General features: G+C 38.7%; 1 protein-coding gene across 3 annotated transcripts in view; it reads left to right on the top strand.

The window, feature by feature from the left end:
- The window catches only part of SORCS1 (sortilin related VPS10 domain containing receptor 1), a 278,640-nt gene that overhangs the window by 223,939 nt on the left and 32,669 nt on the right, over positions 1 to 22,032 (top strand). For all 3 annotated transcript variants that reach the window (XM_050337741.1, XM_050337730.1, XM_050337719.1), the window contains exons 13-18: positions 454 to 545; positions 1,499 to 1,606; positions 2,616 to 2,733; positions 4,415 to 4,545; positions 12,594 to 12,707; positions 13,656 to 13,827. In XM_050337741.1, coding sequence (XP_050193698.1) covers positions 454 to 545; positions 1,499 to 1,606; positions 2,616 to 2,733; positions 4,415 to 4,545; positions 12,594 to 12,707; positions 13,656 to 13,827 — 735 coding nt within the window. The remainder of the gene's footprint in view (positions 1 to 453; positions 546 to 1,498; positions 1,607 to 2,615; positions 2,734 to 4,414; positions 4,546 to 12,593; positions 12,708 to 13,655; positions 13,828 to 22,032) is intronic.

Raw genomic sequence — 22,032 nt, forward strand, 5'->3', positions numbered from 1 at the left:
AGTTAATACAAAAAAAGACAAAGGAAAAGAAAATCTTTTCAAATATTTGATATTCCAAAAATCTAATTACTTTGCAATGTTTGACCAGCCCTCATTTTTCTGTCTACATCAATTATGTGAGATAAGGCCAGATATGTGCAAACACATGAAATTCTTCTTTAAACAAAAATTTGTCATTGAAAGATAGGAAATTGTTGATCCTTGCAAAAAAAACATGTTTCTAACTTTCTGTGAGAAGCAGAATGCATTTTCTAAAAACCTGGGAAAACTGGAGAAAAAAACCCAAAACAACCCAAACAATAAAAAACAGAATCCAGAAACTTTCTCGCTAATTTCCTCTAATTCATGACTTCATTAGCATGTACCTGTCCTCTATCATTATCATACTTAAAAAACTATGCCACTTTCTTGATAATAAGAATAATAGATTTAAATAGATACTTTTTTGTCCAGATCTTTGAGGAAGAGCACAGTGTTCTATACCTGGATCAAGGTGGAGTACTTGTCGCAATGAAACACACATCTCTGCCTATCAGACACCTCTGGTAATGACTCCTTCTGTCCTAAATATCTGTTCTCCCTCTTTTCAGATGCAGAAAGTAGGTAGTTAAAAGGCATCCAGTTTTCTGTAGCTATAATCTAGACAATATTAGTTCAGCTATTGGCAAACATTAACTCAGATAAAGCTAAGAAGTCCTGGCAGTTCCACTTTACTTAACACTCCTAGTTTACCACAGCTTGGCTTCTTGAGTCTGATTGTTTATAAAATATGTACATGGTTTATGCCTTTGTCTCTTAATGAGTTAATAAAGTACTCTTTAGTTTCAAAATTATTGATTAATTTGTCTTCTGTGTGTCAGGCAGCACTTGTGAACCAGAATTTTCTTGAATAGATTCAGGATTATGTAGCCAATAAGGCAGAAGTGTCCTCGATAGTTAGCACTCTTGAGTTTAGGAGATAGAATACAGTTTTTTGCTGGTTTGCATTATTTAATTCCACTACAGGCAGTGTCATATCAAAACACACAGACCCAAGTCTTAACAAATGATGAGTGGTTCTAAGCTTTTGCTTACACTCACACTGGGAAGACTGCTCGTCTGAAGAGTCAAAACTCTCATGCTCCAGAAAACTAACCTCCTTAAAATGTTTTATGTTGAGGATCCAAAAATGGGATGCTCAAAATCACTTGTTTATTTTTTTAAAAGTCTTATCCCTAGGCTACATTTTGTCCTTAAAGCATCAATCTCTAACATAACTATTAGTTTCTACCATTTAAATATTGGCCATGGGTTAGTGGTATGATGCCAAACATGTCTGATCAATGCTCTGATTTATAATGCTTCCCCCAAAAAAATAAATATTGAAAGGAGTGAAAAATCATTATCCAAAAAGAGAAGCTGCTTCTCACTTCTCCATAGCATCTGTAGTGTACTAGAGTCTCCTCAAGTAAAGTAGGAGAGTAAGGAAAGAAGACACTAATTCTGCTTTCTCTTCCAGGTTAAGTTTTGATGAAGGGAGATCTTGGAGCAAGTACAGTTTCACATCCCTCCCACTATTTGTAGATGGAGTTTTAGGGGAACCTGGAGAAGAAACTCTCATCATGACGTAAGTGAGCATGCCATGATGCTGTTGTTCATGAGAACTAAATATCTTATGAGGGTTATACATAACAGTAGCATTTCTGGTTGGGGACCAAACCAAGTACTAACTGAAGCCAGGAGTGTGCAGTCTTCTGTTGCTAAATCATCAGTTTATTTCTGATATGATTGAGGGAATGCCAACATGGTTCCTTGCAAGCTGCAAACACATTATCACTTAGCTTATCAGCATGAAATGTGACTCCTCAAATTGGATGTGATATAAAGCAGAGTTACTCTTGACAGATGAATATTTGAAAGAAAAATGGTGAAGTATTTTTATAACTGTGTTTTTGCTGCTACATTCTTTTTTTTAACTGAGACACAGAAAAGTGAAGACATTCTTCTGTAAAAATGAATGACAAAATGTTGCCTGGAGGCTGACTCACGAAAAATTATGTTTAGTTTCAAGGTGGTGTGCTGAGTTCTGCACGATGCATAAATCTGGACTCACTGTGCCAGAAACTATGTCATTTTACCTGAGGTCAGATTTGCAAAAACAGGAGGAAAATTCAGTTTCTGACTGACCTGTAATAAGCAGAATGTGTGGCTTGGAAACTAAACTCAGTTAATAGAGATGTATAAAGAATGTTCCCATCAGTTTCTGATTTTAATTTGTGTGGAAGGAATTCTCAAAACTTATAATAGAGATAAAAATCCTATCTGTATTACTGTCTCCAGCCACACATCAAGTCTTCTCTTGACTCATTGCTTCAACTAGAGTCTTTCTGGGTATTGTCAAAAGTGGGAGGGTCTTGATGAGCAGAATAAAAGCTAAATGAAATTTTTAATATGGTTGTAGATATTTAGTAGGCTAAGTTTCATTTTCACTATGTCAGTCAAGTGAAAATGAGTAGTGCTGTCACTCCTGAAACAATTGATCTCTGTTGGAAATTATGAGTAACTATAACTCTGTAACTACCAGACTCCATCAGATGCTCCCTTTTACTGTATGTTCTTCCTGCTGCATCCTGTAGTGTGTTTGGACATTTCAGCCACCGCTCAGAGTGGCAGCTGGTGAAAATAGACTACAAGTCCATTTTTGATCGGAGATGTGCAGAAGAGGACTACAGGCCTTGGCAACTCCATAGCCAGGTGAGAAGCAAGTAGGCTGGGATCTGACCTGAACTAGCTAATGATTCTACAGTTAAAGGTCAGCATGATCCAATATCCATTCCTATTAGTTTGGTGTATGAGATTGTCCCTTACCAGATGGGTCCATTTTGTTACATTGGTGTGTTGGCCTCAAATTTAGATTCTGTGAGCCCCGAAGGATGATCACCTGTTTTTTGGGTATCATCCTCTATGTAAGCAATTAGCTCAGACTTAACCAGACTTGAAGGATACATCAACAGTAGAAGCACTGCCACTGAGGCCTGAACTCCTTCACTCTTACTCCCATCTAATTTCCCTGTCCTTACATCCTTTCTCTGTCCTTCTGTGTCCTCAGAGCCAATGTCTTAAGACCATTCTAGTTGGGCCCCCTTAGCCTCATTGCCCACCTGGTTGCATCCCTGTTCTCCATCTGCCATGGGAGTTGGACACTTTATTCCCCAGCTCATTGGTCCCCCTGCCCTGCCCTGATGCATCACTCTTGGAACCATTGATTACATGCCCATCGAGGAAGGTGCTCTGCATAGTGCCTGCACCTGCCCTGGGGCACCTCTCCAGCTCTGCCAAGTTTGACACAACGTCCTGTTTTATATCAGGTTAGAATAAAATATGGCCCAAATTCTGCGGTTATATAAACACCACAGGCTTCATTAAAGTCTAAGGCAAAGCACACATTTATATCATCAAAGATTGTCTTTCTGTATGTGTCTTGCTGGGCAACAATTTAATAATGAATAAGAAATGAAAGTAGCTTGACTCAGACTAGCTGCTCACACAAGGCAAAACTCTACACTAAAAAGACCAGTTATTACTTAGATCTTTAGATGCTGAAAATCAGTACAGTTCCTTGAATTTCAAGGAAGCACAACATTTTACACCAATTGCTATTCAGGCCCTTCTGTTTCATGCCATTAAATTATAAAATCAAAGCCACAAAAAAAATTTTTACAACGATTTTAGCAGCATAAAAGGTAATAACTGAGACTTCTCTGTATTTTATTCTTTACTTTCTTGTACTTGCATAAGCAAAAATACCGAGACTTTTGCAGCATTTCTTTGAGGATGCTGGCTTTGGAGCTTGCAGAACTATTTTTAGGAAGACTGCTGTGTACTCTTGCGTTTTGAATTCCTTTCCATTGAGATTGCAAGGCTGAGCCTTGTTCCCTAGATAGAAATATTTAGCAGGGTACTGAATACAGGGAGTTTTAGCATCCACATAACAAGTCAAACCCTGTAAAACCTGAACTCATTCATGGAAAATATTTACATAAACACATATTGTGTTTGTACGGAATGAAATTATTCCCAAAGAGATCAGACTAAAGAAATAGATCTTCTCTGTGTCTCAGATTGCAGAGGGATCAGACTGTGTTTCAGTTGCTGTGAAATGGGCCTGGATCAATTGCTCATTGGCTTTGGAATAAATTCAGAACTGAATCAGATATATAAGTAACCTCAGATTGCTTCTTAGGGTGTATTGGAAAAGCCGGTTTAGTTTCAGTTGAAGCTTCAGTAGCTTTAATTAGCTCTGGTGTACTGAGATGGCATTTGACTTCCCATCCTCTTCCCTTGAGTAACACCTCCCATTGCACAGGCTTGGAAAAACCGGGTGGCACAAATAGCCTGGTGGGCGTCAAAGAAATATTTTTGGTTTTGTTTCTAGGGAGAAGCTTGCATCATGGGAGCAAAAAGGATCTACAGGAAGCGCAAGTCAGAGAAGAAATGCATGCAAGGGAAATATGCTGGGGGTATGACCTCGGAGCCATGTGTGTGCACAGAGGCTGACTTTGACTGGTGAGCAGTGGGCACAAGGACTGCGTGCTCTCTACCACAGCAGTGCAGAGCTCACTAGAGAGGCTGTAGGCTGGCACAGAGTAGATATTAATAAACATGTAAGTGTCTAAATAGGTTGCTCTTTGATAGTGCAGGTATGTCAAAGGAAGGAAAGGTGGAATAGATATCTGTAATTTTGAGGGCTCCCACAAAACGGATACAGAACAGACCATTTTCCAGGTCCCATCTGAGCTCTGTGCAACATTAAGATAACAAGATAAATTTAGCACATCTAACCTCAGCAATGACCAGGGGTGGCTGTGAAAGTAGTATAAAGACATATATAGCATTGTGTAAAAAATAAAAGAAACTCTTCACACACAAACATACGTATATCTGAGTAAAAGTAAATGTATGCATATGCAAAGTAGGCCTTCTGCTTCCAGAAATCAAATATCTCAGAAATTCCTGGGTCATTTGTTATATCTAAACCATCATATTTGATAGTATCCAGCAGATACTGCTTTCATGGTGTGATAAAATGTTCAGCTGCTGGTTTCATTTCAAGATTACTGCTGACTCACAGCAATTTGCACAAAAAAGGCAGGGAACCACATTACTGAAATCTCTTTTTTGCCTCTTTTCTCCTGGTCTGAAAGTCCTGAGTATCTTGGATGAGAGAAATGGTGGCTCTTTGACAGTGCTAATATACCCTCTTTGTTCCCCACCCAGTTAGATCTTTGCCATGTTACTAATTAAACCCAGAATCCATAACATGACCTGAAGAGGTTCATCTTATCAGTATTTTGTTTCTCGATAGATGAGTTCACTCCACGACTATGGAAATTTACAGCATTTCCCTTCTCACTCTTCCATAAATACAGAAGTTTTTTCTATATAAAATCATAGAATCACAGAAGGCTTTTCCGTGTGCAAAACCAGTAAATTCTTTTGCACCAAACAATTGCAATTATTAACATATTTGGGCACTGGTTCTCTGAATAAGGTTTCCTGGTGATTTCCCTATCTTGCACTGAGTTCTTTGCTAGGGAGAGGATACCTCAGTTCTGTGTGTAGTTTATCATTTAGGTGTCCAGAGGTCCTGGATTTCAACCATTTAATGTTTCTCTAGTAATGTAAAAAAGATAACAGCCAGAAAACAACAACAACAACAAAACCCCCCAAAAAACTGCAACAAACCAAACAACCAAACCAAACAAAAACCAAAAACCCCAAACAAAACAAAAACCCAAACCATCATTAGCAGGAAGGAAATTCCCTGAAGATTTTGAGCCTCTTGTTGACCATGCAGTACAATGCTGAGCCAAACTTATGCCCTCATAAAAAAAAAGTTGATGGAATTAGTTTATTCGTGATTAAATCCCTTGCAGTCATAAGAGGCATGCATACCTGAAACACTTCTGATAAAAATATGCTTTCCTTCCAGAACTTCTCTCTTACAATATATATTTTTTTTTTCATTAAAATTGATTGTGTGGTTTGCTATGACAAAACTTTTTGCTAGGTACAGAACAGAAGTACCACAGTGACATTTACTGGGAGAAACATGCTTTTATTTCTTTAATGTTCTCCTCAAGGAAACTTTCCCCACTGCTGGCTTGTGGGAGAGTCTTCAAGAGAGTGCTTGGATACTTGAGGATGCATAACAGGCACTTACAGTTCACATACATGAACAAATCCCCTCAAATCTTTTGGAAGAGGCAGAATTAAGACCTTCCTGACCTAGAACAGCCCTCCTCCTTCTGATGGAATCAGTCTGGGTTTGGACTGTCATGATCCCCTCCAGGTCTCCCTGAGCTCATGTCCTCAGATCTGGATTTCTTTACCCATTTCAGCTTCCTTCCCTACTACCTCTGATGAAAAAAGACTGAAATATTGCTTTAAGCATCCAGTTCAGAAACATTTACCAGCAATATTCACCAGGAACATAATTTTACATAGATTTGCCAGACTAAAGTCCACAGAGAACAGAAGACAGAAGTTTATCTAGGAAGGAGAAAAGAGATGGCAAGAAGAAAGCAGTTCTGTTGTGTGCTAAGGAAGACAAAGCTGCTGCTGCACCACTGTAACTTTCAATGCCTGCCTTGTTGAACTCTGCACTAGGCTGCACTGCCAGTGCAGCCTGCAGCAGTTGGAAGGAATTTTGGAGGAAAATCAGTGAATGAATTCTTGCTGTGGAAGGATATCCACTGTGGGGTCTTTCCTTTGCAGGAAGAAGGAAGCACTTTCATCATCCTCACTCATGACATTTCAGAAATACTTCTGAATTCTCTATTTATCTTTTCTTTTTTCTTCTTTTTTTTTTTTTTTTTTTTTTTTGGCTGGGCAGGGCTCTTAATTGAAAGAGACTGAAGGGGACATGTATCCCCCAGGCAGGGAGAAGCCCCTCATCTACCTGCACTTGATTTTTCTATCTTAAAATAAACTAGGCAGCTTTATATATTAACACCCATGGTTACAGGACCCAGAATCATATACAGAGTTGAAGAAGACAACAATGCCTGTTATTGTGCTGTCTTTTCTGTTTAAACACTAAATTTGTATGGGGAAAATTTTATTATCTAAGCTTGTCAGAGATTGGAGTAAAAAATTGTATCTCTGTGGTCAGCTAAAGTGAGAAAAAGAGTTGTGTCATTGCTGTTAATCCTGCAAGAGCTCTTTTATCAGTTTAGGGGGAAAAATGACAGTTACAAAAGACATAAAGATTTTATAATGTTTTTTCTCCTTGCAACATCACAGAGCTCCAGGTTCATTTCAAATCTGTATGCAGCCCAGGGTAGTTCCTTCTCAGAGAAAAGGGCACATTTGTTTATTGTTTTACACAGCAACAAAACTGAGTGACATTAGAAATGACTGTAGTTTCTCTAGCCTTGGAAACCTGAACTCTTCTGACAGAAGACATCTTTTATCACGGGGGGAGAACCCAAAGGAGCTGGGGACAGGGCTGGAGCTCAGGTGTCTGCTCTCCATGCAGGGGCCAAGGCTCGCAGCCAGAGGGCAATAGAGCTTCAGGAATGGGGGGACTGGGACTGTGAAAGGAGCCCTCGGCAAATCTGTCCTAGCAACAGCCTAGAAACGAGAATGTCCTTCTTCATTTAATTGATTTGGGTAAATGGATGACACCGTTACTTCGGTGTTATTAAAACATTAATTTACCCGGTTTCCTTCCATTGTGTTCCTTCCTGCCGTCTGAGCATTATTGTGGCAATATCTCTTCAGTAGAAACACCTCCCAGACACAGATGGAAGTCTTTGGTGGTGTTCATCCTTCAGCTACCTGCCTCCCAGATCCTTTAATAGAAACTTTGTCTCACTGTCAGTCCTCCCTCTGAACTCACTGTCATTAATACTGAGGGCTTCTCCTATCAGTATTCTCATATCTGTCACATTCATGGGAAGGATGAGCCTGTTGATACTGGTGCTAGTGATTTTAGGTAGGCAGAGAGGCACAAAGGAGCCTTAGTACAGTTGGGAATCAGGTCTATTTACATCACTGATGATATCAGCAGGGATCTGGCTGGCTCTTTTTTTTAATTGTCTGGCACTTAAATTACACCCCTGCCTGCCAGGGTTAGTTCTTATGCTAAAACATCAGTCTTGCATCATGAGAAACTGTTCTGACAAACCACAGGGAGGCAGAGGGCAGATACTGAGTGTGATTAGATTCTGTTTTCTTCGTGTGTCACCACTCATCAGTTCTGATGATCATGCAGGTGCCAGTTCTGAAATACACATATCTTTGCACCCCTAGGTTAACTAACTTTGCTTTCTCACTGAAGCATGCTTGGTTAGCTAAGAAATGGCAATTTTGAATGAATGTTTCGATCATTTTGAATGCTTGTGGAAAATGCAGGTTCACTATGCAAAGTCTACAGTGCATCTCTGCACCTTTAAGGGCCTAGATATCCACCAGGCATGGATTTACTGGGAAGATTATGGGGATTTTAGGTTCTGTATTTACATAGGCTGGTATAGCTTGATTCCAAATACTGTAATGCAATTATAATTATACACCTTTGTAGATTCAAAATTGAGATTAAAGCTGAATCCATCCTTCTCTGAGCTTAATCCCATCTCAGATTCTGTAGAACTGTGGAGCAAGCACAGCTCCCCTTTAATACAAATCTACACTTGCATCATAGTTAAATATTAGACAATGGTATTAAGTGAATAAAAAGGTGATAAGACTTTTCCATGGCTGTGGCCAGTGTTATTTTTTTCTCCTGGGGATTTTGGAAACTGCAGAACAAAGGTGACTATTTGCAGAGATACTTCGATTATGCCCCATTTAATGTCTGAAAAGTTTGGAAAGCACAGCCTACAAAACCATTTTCAGCATTTTCAGCTTCTGGCATAGTCAACCTCAAGGTGAAGCTGTTAATATTAAAGAAGTCCTAAAAATTTCTTGATTTTTAGAAGGTATGCATGTGGCAATCACTTATCTGACTTAACTGGTTATTTCTATATCTTAGGGTAGTGCGATTTTAATAATTTCATGTGAATTAACAGTTCTTCCATGACAGTGTGTTTTTCAGGTCTGTATTCAAACTACAAACTTCCTTAAGGAATTTCTTTTCTTTTTAATATTAACTGTGCTACAAATAACATTAGATAAAGGCATTTATCAGGAGCTTTGAGTAGGGATACAGAACTTCTGGAATGAATTTGTATCTAATTACAGAGAAGAACTTGCAGTTTTACTTGACTAAGACAAATAGGATTCCAGTTTAAACGACTAAAATTGGCCAAGGTAAAACCATAATCAGTGAAAGCCACAAGATAGGTTGCTTTATACTGATAAAGCAATCCCTGATGGCATATGCTCCACTCCTTTTTGATAGGTACATTATCTATGTCACCTGAATTCTTTTCAGGCAGGCACAAAATATCATCAATATATGCAAATTCCAATTCCCAGTTACCAGGCAATGACTTGGATAGCTGATTGCAGTCTGAGGCTGATGCCTTCCCCATCTCCAGATTTTGCTCTACTGCCTCGTGCTATGGCAATCCAATTGATGCTAATGCTTGGTGATTGCTACAAAGCCTGTTGTGCCAAATTGTAGGCAGCAATTTGTTGTCAGCATCAGTGTTCTGTGTGCACCAGCCTGTAGCCAAGGAATTCATTAGATTCCAAGACTGCGGAGGTGAACAGGCAGCTGCTGCATCTGTAGAGGGATATGGAATAGAAATTCATGTCATTTACTGGGATGATATTTCTGTAGGGCCTTAATGAGCCAGATGATTTGCAAGCCTGAAAACAACACTGAAACTTCTGTGCTTGTAACTGTTTCTTCTGTGGAAAATCCTATGGTTTCTTTCTCTTGACTTGAGAAATATGATCTAAGTACAGTCAAAACTAGTTAAGTCAACCTTAGCTTGCCCAGATGTACAGGTAGTATTACAAACCAAAATAGTATCTTGAATCTAAATGCATATAAAGTAAGAAATCCCAGACTACTGCATCAAATTGGACTATGAGTACTGATCCCCTCTGAGGCAGATTTCACTGTATTAGTTTGTTTTGTTTTCACTTAAATGATTACAGAACATTGTGTGTGTACAGTGTTACAGCTTTTTAATTAGAGTCACACATGATAACTTAGGAATACAGTGCTGCAGAGTGTTTACAAATGAATTACAAAAATACAATAGTCCCACTTGTATGTAAATATTTGTTTTCTCTAAGCAAATCAGAATGGTGTTATTCTTCATTACAAAGTGTGTTCTGCAGCTATAGTGTTCTTATTCCAACAAGGATGATTATAGAAGCACATGGCAGTGGGAGAACAGGCTGGCTGATGCTTCCAAAGCAATTAAGCAACATTCAGCCACTAGCATCTGAGTAAATAGATTGATGAAAACTCAGTCAAAAAAAAAAATTAGGAAAAGACCATTTAGGTCATCTACTTGATTGCTGTTTCCTAGAGTATGTTCTCAATTACTTGTTGTAGATATCCCAAGCACCACAGCTGCCAAAATGTTCCTTTGGAACAGTCATGCAGTCTAATAGATGTTTAGGAGTTTTCCCAAGTGATATGCAGTTTTAATTTTCTTTTGCTTAATGTCATCTTTTTAATTTTCCCTTTTTAAGACTGCCTCAAAACATTTTTTTCTCAATTCAGAAGGAGGAGTTGAGGCAGAAATAAAAAGTGGTGACTGAATTCTTCTCATTGTCCTGCTTTTGATAACAAGTAAAAGAAACTTAACAAAGATAAATTGGAAAATACTCTTTCCTTTTTTCTTCTTTGTCTTATATCTTAAATCAGTACCAGGCTTCTTAAAATTGTTAAATAATGATTCATTAATGTTTTTTTAAGCTATCATACTTTCATCCAGAATGAAAGAGGCATTTTTAAGAAGTCTTCATTAAGTTAAACATTCTTGTTGTTGGAAAATATGTATATTGGAAAATATGTGCACTGTATTTTATGTGTACATAAAATATTGATCCCACCAGTACGTGGTCTTGCTCAGTATCTAGCCCCTGGATGCCTTGTTTCCCCAGATGCACATACTCTGGTCAGTCCAGCTGCTGTCAGTGGGAGCACATGGTGCCCTGTGAATCATGGTCTGGGTCTGGCTGCTGAGGGTGAGACCACTGCCCACGCACAGACACACAGAGAACAGATGGCCCCTCACCCAGGAAAGTGGAAATGGAGATGTGAGATGTGCTTCCCTGTCATGGCATAATGATCCTCATGCTCCTGTGTGCAGTAACCCCCGCTTAGGGATCGTCAGAGTGATCTGGGGACAGCCTCACTTGTTGATGATCTGGTAGGTCTCACCCTGGCCATGGACTGATGGCTGTCCTGTGACAGTCCTGGGAGGAGCTGGAGCAGTGGCTCCGCTAGCTCTGATCAGGTTTTTGGAGTTCCTCCACACCCTGTTTTTCCTCTCTGCTTCTCTACAAACATGTATAGATATGAGCCTTTCATCACATAATCTAATCCTCTTTTCTTAGAATATCAGTCTACTTGATACCAAGATATTAAAAATAATAATTTAAAAATGTGCTTTGCAAATAAGTTCCATTTTAAGATCAAGGATTCTGTTGCAACTGCAATACTGGAAAGGAGTTGGTGGACTCTCTATAGCAGTTTCCAGAAATGAAATTCCATTGAATTCTCCATTATGGGCTATGGAGAAAGCTTAGGAAAAGGAATAAGAGTGATTATCCAACCAAGTAGTACTCATTACTCAATGGTTGGAAAGTAACACCACATATGAATGGAATACTGATTAAAGAGCGGGTTTGTTTGTTTATTTTTTCCACAATAGCAATTTTTCTAGAGTCTTTGTTTACCTGGAATCAGAAACAATTTGAAATTTTGTTTAGTGAAACTAAAGCAAATTTAGTCATAGCTAAACCCAAACTATGTCAAAAGATTACAGTTTGATTCATTGTTTCTAACACATGATTTTTGGTAGCATTTCCTCTTCCAAACAAAAAGAGAATGGAAGATCAAAGACTTCTTTTCCATTACTGAATACTCTGTTAATGTCTTCAGGAAAGATCTCTCTCAGTGGTGTAAATTTTCCTCTACATTCTATTTAATAATTTAATGTAATAATTTAATAATAATATTCTAGTTATTAATAAATATTAATATTTATAATAATAGATTAATATATATTTAATATAATTTCCAAATACAATTAGATTTTTAACACTTCAGTTTTCTAATATGTGATTGAGACAGTGGTGATTTAACTTGGCTTAGATATTTAGTTTTTATTATATTTATTATATTTGAGCTTAGAGTTGATCTTGAAGCCCTGTTAGAAAGAGAACACCTGATACAATAGCTCATAAACTACCTGGTCTGGTTCTGCTTGTTTATTCTGGGACATATGCAAGATAACTCCCCCAATAAAAAAAAACATAAGTGGAATAAACAATCTATTCTACCAGTATTAAAAACCAGAAACCCTAGTAAACAGAGGGAGGAAAACCAAAACTTGTATTAATAGTAGAGGACTTGCACTAATACCTGTATTTGTTCTTTTGGTTTTTTTATGTTATGGTTTCTTTTAATGTCAAAACAGCGATTATGGATATGAACGCCACAGCAATGGCCAGTGCTTACCAGCATTTTGGTATAACCCATCTTCCCTGTCGAAGGACTGTAGCCTTGGACAGAGTTATCTCAACAGCACTGGGTAAGTGGCACACCAGACTTTATTTAGCTAAACCAACCATATGGACTTAACCCAATTACAACTATAGCTACATTTACTATAGGTGTCTCAAAGCTGGCTGAAGCCCTTGGAACATCTTCTTCCCTCCTGTATGCTCCAGACCTTTCTCTGAAAGATGTGGCCTTAAAGAAACTTGGGGGCAAAACCATAAGGCAAAGGTCAAATCATTATTCTCAGAAAAGTCTCACTTAGAATAATGTGAGATCAGGAAAGGCAGAAAAAATGGAAAATAAATTAGTGGAAAGAGATTAAATTGATTTATATGTGAACTGAAGTAATAGATGGGCAGCTAGCCTGAATGCTGTTTGTTCTTTGACCCTCTTGGGAGTCAGTGGAAGATGCAGTTTAAGTTAAGATACTGACAGACTTCATTTATGGTGCAAGTGATTAAAGGCGGCAAAGCAACCTAAGCTGTGTTTGGGGGTTTTGTACACTCAAAGTCATGCAGAATTTGCTTTTTCCTTCAACTCCTTTATTTTCCAACTCACAAGGGTTACATCTTTAGAGAAGCTTGCCTTACAATAAGAAGTGGAGAGCATATGAGAAAAGTTGTTACACTATGCCTTACAGTGTAATAATGGAATACAATTCCATATTGTATACATATGTAATTTATGTATAACTTTATAGTTATTTAACATGTAGCAGATGATATAACTTTATGGTTTAGGCAATTTATAAATATATAGTATCAAGGCATGTTGTGCAGGAAATTACTGTGTGCCGTTAACAACAGCATTAACTACTTGTATTTTAGGCACGTGAGTAATGGTTGGCTGAGGCAAATACTAATATATATTTGGGAATCAGTGTTCTTCCAATCTCCGTAACCTAAAGAAACCTGTTCCCAGTTAACCCTTGTTATGCTCCTTGCCAGCGTCTTCCACGGATTTCCCTATCCCTTTCCAGGTACCGGAAGGTTGTTTCCAATAACTGCACGGACGGTGTGCGGGAACGGTACACAGCAAAGCCACAGCAGTGCCCTGGCAAACCCCCCCAGGGCCTCCGCATAATCACGGCTGACGGCAGACTGACAGCTGAGCAGGGACACAATGTCACTTTCCTGGTGCAGCTGGAAGAGGTAGGCTCTATTTTTACATTGCACTCCAAGCCCCATGGGTTGTATTCACGCCAGACAGAGTTTGCAAAGAGGTGAACTGGGAGAGGGTGGTATAAAGTCAGTCAGCTCCATGATGTAGCTGGATGCAGTTTGCTCTAAAGTGTAATGGATGGTGTATAGAGAGGCTATTTGGAGTATGGTGGTGCATAGGGTAACAGCTGGGAGAAGTTGATAAAAACTGGGAACTGGTTTAATTTGGGAATTTCACAGTAGTACTGGAGAGTGCAGTTTTGAATTCTGGTCCCCACCTCTAACTGTGCTTTTGGCTTCCTGCTGTTTTTGAAACTGAATTTCCATTTTTACTTGCCAATGACTTTCAGCCAAAGATGGCTAACAGAATACTTGCAGATGTGTCCCATCACACAAGCTGGTACATATTGTTTAGGCATTAATGGGTGAAATCTCAAGATGTCATCAGCAGGATTAAGACTGAAATTCATTGCTAATGTGAAGCTTATTCAGATTCTCATCTGTATTTTTGCTATGTGTGCAACTTAGCTTGGTGTTTTAGTGTTTTTCTCCCTCCATTTCTGAATCCATACAAAAAAATATTTAAATCTTTTTGCCTGTTTTTCCTTCTCAACACTTCATCTAGGTTTAATTGTAGGTACACAAGTAAGAATAAAGCAAGAGTTTTCTCTTTTTTTCCTAATCCAGTTTGATTTCTTTAAACTTCTACCCCTTTTCCTCTGTAACTGGACAATAAATCCTAAAACATAGTAAGCTTTAACACCAGGGCACAATGTATGTCCCTTTATAAATTAGAGCATTCATAGAAGTTACTTCTGACCCTCTCCATAATAAATGCCATCTGCAAGGAAAGAGAAATGAATTTTGTTACATCTCTTTTATTGATGCTTTCCACAGCAAACAGGTGTCCTGATTTGTAAAGGCAATAGCATATGATAAATCATATTTAACTTGAAGCAGTTGTTTGACCTGAATGTTTATTTTCTCTGAAATATGGTCACTTTATTTCCATACTATCAGTCATACAACATTGCTACTGTAGATTCTATAATGACAGTGTGAACATATAATTTCATCTGGTTAAATTATTGATTTCTACATTTAAATATGAAGAAGAAAAAGTCCAAACCAAGACTCAAAGTCTCCAGACAGTAAAAATAAATAAACTAATAATAAATTAAACAAACAGACAAACAAACAAACAAACTGTCCATTGCATTAGCTTTCTACTCTCAGCTAAGTTTTAAAATGGACTGGGAGAAGAAGGTGGATAATCTGAGTAGTCAGTCACAAAACTCTCAAAGAATTATGCCAGTAGTCAGAGGGATAGACAATCACCCACAGTGTGGGAAACTCAGGACAAATGCCCTGCACTTCCTTCTGTGAGTGTTTAAGCTCACATACCGTGTAAGAATACCCTGACTACTCTGTCATACAGGGACCTGCTGTGATTTGTTCCATCTTTTCTGTTCATTCTGGTCTTTTTTGATAGCCCTGCTTCAGTATTCACCAGACCTGGAAGCAACATCTTCTCCAGTATGAGATGGTGTCTTTCTCGTAGTGTGTGTCAAGGAGTACACACAGTATGTTTTGATGAGTGGCAGCTTCTGAGGAGATCTAAAGGGAGCTCTTCTTTCAGGACATCTGATAAGGAAGAGGCTAGGAATCAATCTGAGGGTTGAAACAGTATTGATCAACCTCCAGCCTTTCAGATTACTCTGCCTGTTAAATGAATCTTGACCTCCCACTCCTAGATTTGTCAACATAAAGAGTTTACAGAGCAACTAACAGAACCTTTGAGTAAATTTTAGCCAATTTGGCAGTGGCTTCAGGTGGATGTTGCAACAAAAGAAATATTCAGCAAAGAAGAATATTTGCCCAGCTATATGCAAGCTATAGGAGAATAAAATGTAGTTATAGCAGCATAATGGTATATAGACTAAAACATTTACTAAATTAACTGTTTCAATAACAAAAATCACACCTCTGACTGAAAAAGTTAAACAGCCCATCAAGAGAACAACCAATCTTTTACAGAATGGATATTGATTTCACAGGATAGTTGAGGTTGAAAGGGATCTCTGGATACTGTTTAGTTTGACCCCAATTCTCAAAGGGAAGTTTCTTTTCCTTGCATTCAAGGTAGAGGTATCAGAAAACAAGAATTTGCCAATTTCTACTTAGTTCTACCCTGTGCAGGTATAAAGCATGGTACAATCCAGGATGTTCAGTATCAACAAAATCTATGCCACTCCATTTTTGCTGAAGGGAAGGGATTAGGCACGTTACAAAAGGGTAGATGTGTCACCTTGCATGCTTTTTCCCCAATGGCATATTGAAAAAAGTGTGTCCTATCCAACCTTCCCCCTAGAGTGGTGGTCAATATTTTGAAATATAACAATCTGTTAAGGACTCTTCTTTAATGTGAGCCACAGCTGATATCTTTTAGGGTGTGAAAAAATAATGCTCTTTCCTTATGTTGTAGTCCCTTTGCTTCTTAATGTCTCCTGCATCCCTCTGAGACAGTTTTTTTTAAGGCTTCAGATCTGCAGAGCTGTACCTTAAACTGCAGCCTTCTGGCTCTCTTTTTTCATGCCCATGTTCCACTTGATCTGCAGGAAAAAGGGAAAAAAAGAGAAGCTGGTGAGCTAAGGTACAGGAGTTTTTTTTGACATTTGTACTCTAATATCTTTCTAGGGCTTTCTGCTTCATCTAAGAATCCACCTGGGTTTGAAGAGAAGAACAAACTGCAGAGGCAGGCTCACTGGAGGGCTTGAAAAGTCACTGCATCTCTGTAGTGGGGCAGATTACTAAGAGGGTAAGGAGAGGCAAATGGCAGGAGTAAAATAAACCTGATGTTTTCACTCAGATATGGGATTCAGGGGCAGGAACCACAGCGCAGCAGTCAGTTGTAGAGCCTGTTTGTGCCTGTGGTGATGCTGAGGGCAGTGACTGTGCATTCTGACAAAAACACAATGTCAGTAAAAGATGCCTGAAGAGAAACAAGGACAAGGCTTTCAGAAATGTTCTGCTATTGAAGAAGACACAAAAGGAAAATAATCACTGAAGTCTGTGTGAGTGGAGAGGGGGCAGGCACCAAAGCCAGGAGAACATAAAGCAGTGCTGATTTCTGAGTGTTGGGATTCTGGCCTTTTCTCTAACCCTGACTGCCATGAAATTTTCCTGTAAAGCATTTCTATCTGGCATTATATAATTGTTATTAAAAGCAAAACAACCAATAGCCTGTATTACAATGATCTGAATGTAAGAATGCTTTCCAAAGTGATTTAACTTTCCTGTTACCTTTAGGATTTTTGTATGACTTCCTAAAAACTTTTCATAAGGACACCTTGCCCTTAATATCTGTAGTCCCATTTGTGGAAAGGTTTTTCCAAGTTAGTTCTCTGATTAACCTGTGTATAATCATCATGATATTCTTACTGGGTGACAACAGCCAGGCAACTTCAATATTTCCTTTCCTAATTAGCATGTGCTCCATTGTATAGAGTAAAACAAGCTGGTAATTATGCTCTTAAATTTCCATTAAGATAAGGAGAATAGCACCAGCATTTTTGTCATTTATTGATAGGCAGAAAACTAGCTGTGCTCAAAAGAAAATTTTTCACAAGCTCAAAAGGATGTCAGTTTAAAGGTTAATCCTTTGCCATGGCCTGTGCTGCATGTACAGACCTGGGGCTGGTGCCTCTCACACTGCAGCATTCAACAACAGAGCTGCTTCTCAGCCTAAACAACCCAAATCCTTGGACAGCAAGAAAAGAAACCAAAAAAACCCTAAAGTTACAAAACCACTTTTCCTGCTGAAGTTATTTGACCTCATGTCCTTGACAGATTTTGCTTCTCTGTAGTAGAAAATAGAGGAATTTTATTAAGTGGGTGTTGTTTCTGTGTGCCTTTCTCATCACATGGTCATGTAGGTCTCTTGCCTGTCACAAACACAATTGTTATTTGTATGTTAGAGTTATTTGTGTGAACATCAGACCCTAGTGCTTGCTGTACTGCATCAGCAGAGACACTGAAAGCTACAGCCTCCAGAACAACACTGTTCAACACAATGGCTTTCAAACTTGTTTCATCTGATTGCACATACATCTTTGCTGAGGAAATGGATGGTAAAGACATTCAGGGCAGGAAGGTTCAGGGCTTTGGCTGTTTCATTACAGATAATTCACAGAGAAACTGCCTCCTCTAATTTATTTTTTATCTTGCTAAAATGACAGCCAAAAGTCTTTGACATTCCAGGCCTGCCTCAGTTCTCACTTGACAAAGTCACTCCACTGGGAATAGATTTTAGCTTGCTTTTAACTGCTTGCTGCTGCTATATGATGTTTGGATTAGACTAATGTGCAGGGAAAGCTCATTTGTTCCTACACTTCAGGCCATGGGCTAGAATTCAGGCAATCTGTACTCATTCCTGAACTGCACTCTGAGCTCCTTCTGCATGACCTTGAGTAAGAAACTTAAACTTTCCACTTTTTTATTCCCTCATTTGAAAGTAGAGCTTTGCATTCTCCCTCATACCCTCCCCATGCCTTTTATTTATGTACTGAATGTTCATAAGGCCAGAGAACTCTCTTACCATGTGAATATAAAAATGAAGCCCCGAATTTCCTAGAGACAGTTGTGGCTTTCTGTAATGACAATGTTAGTACACGGCTGTACCAGGTACGCTGTGTCTCTGGTACATTTAATGAGCTTGGGGATCACGGTGGGGGGACAATACCTTTAGCATTTCCCACCTCAGCACTGTTGTTCAGTGCAATTCATTATTCAACTCAGATGAAGCTTCTGGAGATGAGCTTAGCATTAGGGTTGTTTTGATTGTTGATGTACTCCTATTGAAGATGCAAAGCTAGTAGTAATTAAAAGAATAGTCTGTATTTTTTGTGGTATCCTACTGTGTTTCCTCTTTTGATATCACAAGTTTGTGTTAGTAATGATTACAGAAATATGAAACCTTCATCCTAAATTTTAATGCACATGCTAAATCATTATCTTAGAAACAACACTACACTCCTGTAATAACACACAGACGAAAGATCAGTGCATAACCTCCCCCATACCACTGTCATCTGAATTATAATTGCATTTTCTGTGTTGCTGATGATGACAAGCTGGTTGGGAGAAATCAGAGCCTTTCACGCATTTTTAAATCCACTGTTGAAATTCCATGAAAATGTATGAAAGTGGACCTTGCCTTCATGATGACACACAGCACTGCAGTCTTGTAATGCACTTCCAGTCACACAAGTTGAATTATTCTGCATAATCTGGGAGGGGAGGGGATGTACTAATTGATTCCTTTGGGGCATGGAAGATCTACTCCCATAGAAATAGCTCATAACTGAGTTGGGCTGTCACAACTGGCAGTCAGGATGAGTGATGTGATCGGTACACTTAACTGTTTGCTGTTGAAAAAGAAGTACATGTGAAAGGTATCAAGCTATTTGCTCTCATAAACAACTCCTTACTGTTCAGTTTATGATTTGAAAAATTAAGAGCATAACTCTAAAAGCAAGGATTTACACAGGAAAGCATGTTTTTCAGTACTTAATCAAGTTGTATATGAGTATCTGTTTAAAATGGGGAATATGCTTTAAACAGGCCTAGACTAAAGGTATTCCATGTGTAGATATTAAGTTCTAGTGAAAATATCTTTGATGGATGATTTCTTTTGGTACCAGGAAAATTCCAAAGAGGGAAAGTTGTTAATCTAAGGAAAGCACAATGAAATTAATCCATGAAAACACTCCAACAGATGCAGTGTCTGTCTCCTGCACAGGATAATTAAAACTATTGTCAACATCTCTGTGGAAGACACACAAGTCAGTGCATAATTGAAAGCCTTAAAAATGAAATCTGAAACAGGGGAGCCAAAATTAAAACCTTGAGCTGTGTTTGTTTCACTGTTTTAATACTTCCATTTAGATACAAATAGAATCATAGAATAGTTTGAGTTGGAAGGGGCCTTTAAAGGTCATTTAGTGCAACACCCCTGCAATGAGCAGGGAAATCTTCAACCAGATGAGTTTTCTCAGAGCCCTGTCCAACCTGACCTTCAATACTAGCAAGAATGGGGCATCTGACACCTCTCTGGGCAACCTGTTCCAGTGTTTCACACACCCTCATAGTAAATACTTGGAGTCAGTACTTTCTGGGCGAGATTCTGATGGAATATTTAAGAGAGGATCCTGCTAGGTGAGTCTCACATCTGACATCCACCAAATTCTGAGAGCTGCATAAAAGTAATCAAAATATAAAGATATTGTTGCTAATTGTGTGGGCCGTTTCTTGATATAAGCTGAGGCAGGAAGCTTCACAGAGTTTTTTTTGAAACATTTTGAAACATTAGCTCCAGAGCTTTATTCTTTTGTGAAGATACAGGAAAAATGTGCACTTGGCTTGGGAGGCAGGAATGGGAAGGATGGAGAGGGGAATATTTTGTGTATGCTTGAAAAACTCCTGGACTTGTAATGGGAAAATCGCTTAAAATCAGTAAATTTCTAATTTACATTTTAGTTACAAATGTTGTATAGGTAGGTAAGGGGCTTAATATGGGGCCTTGAGAAACTTGTTTTTAATTCTCAGGGCTTATTTTAGGCTGAAAGAAGTGCCCTTGTTCTTAAAGTTCAGCATATGCTTAAACCTTCAGCTGCACAAAAGCCTTTGTCAAGATTTCAGCGTACTTCAGGTTACATCCAAGCTTGTGCATATTGCATACACCTAGTACAAGGTAAAAAACATCCATCAAAAGTACTTTCAGTTTTTCAGGTATGGTAATTGCTTACTGGTTGGCTTCATGTGAGTAGTATAGAGGAGCTGAATGCAGAGATATCACTGCAAGCAACCAGCTTGGAAAATTTCTCCCTTGATGCCTGAGAACACTGGCATTAAAAACCTCTTACAATGAAGGCCAGGGAATCTGCCCAAAGATAGCTCAGTGCTGGTTGCATCCAAGAGCTTGGCTGTGGCTGCAGAAGTAATGCAGGGGGTTTTGTGTCTGCCTTAATTGAGCTAGAAGCTTCAGAAAAACCCTATCATATAGTATGGAGCTTGACAAAATGACAAGGACAAGCGGGAAAAAGAGGTTTTTGCAGGATGTGTGTGTATATATATATATACATATATATATATACATCAAATTGTTTGCAAAGCAAAACACTTGGTAAAAACAACCACTTGCAAGTGGCTCTGGAGAGCTGCCGGAGACAGAGACAGCTGAGGTTGATGTAGATCAGGTGTAGGCTGTATGGGAAATGTTTTGATTTTGGTTCACCTGCTTTCTCTTCCTGTCTTATTCTGCCTATGCTCTTAGCTGGCACAGATAAAACATAAGAACAAATCAAAACACAGTCTCTTTGTTTTCCTGACTTTTTTCTCTCACTTCCTAACCTAGAATTTTAAATGTCAGCTTTTCAAAATGTGGCATTTTCAGAGGAGTGTTATAGCCTGGATCTTACTCAATGGAAAATGTATTTCCAGTTCAAAGAGTTTTAAAACAGAACAGGAAAGGCCAAGACAAATGAAAAAGACTGAGGGAACAACAGCTGAAGCTCTTCTCTAATTAGGTTTTTGGTTATTTCTGTCAGCATCTTTTCTCCCTAGGGAATTTGAAAAAAAAAATTGAAATCTAAATCTTGCATTACCTTAGAAATGGCTTCTTTCCCTGACTGCACCTGTAAACACCTTGGGTTTCATGGCTATGGACAAAATGAAGACAAGAGTAAAAAACATTCATTAGAGCACAGATTTTGACACTTGCAGAAATAAGGCTACTCTAAAATGCTGTCATCCTTCTCTTGTACCTCAAATACGTGGAGGAATATTCCACAGTCTGAAACGGACTTCAACTACATGCTTCAAATACGATCAGAGATGATAAAGCCAGCAGGGTCACTATGGTGATGCAGTTTTAACCATGTGAACAGCTTTTGTCTCAGCAGTATAGTTTTACTGTTCAAAGGCATCATCTCTTTTTTTTAGTAAGAAAAGATGACTAAAACCCTAGTGATGATGGACCTAGAGGAACTGGGGGAGCATCTAAGGGTGCTTCAGAGGTGTCTGTATTTGGTCTGAGTCCAACACTGGACTTGAGAGAATACAGTCCCTCTCTGAAAGGGGTTCAGAGCTGAGGAGCTCATGTATGTTCTCTTCTGGCTATGGAAGCATAGCCCATTT

This window comes from Myiozetetes cayanensis, unplaced genomic scaffold, assembly GCF_022539395.1.
Source record: "Myiozetetes cayanensis isolate MyiCay16 unplaced genomic scaffold, myiCay2020 scf10, whole genome shotgun sequence".
Lineage (NCBI taxonomy): Eukaryota > Metazoa > Chordata > Aves > Passeriformes > Tyrannidae > Myiozetetes > Myiozetetes cayanensis.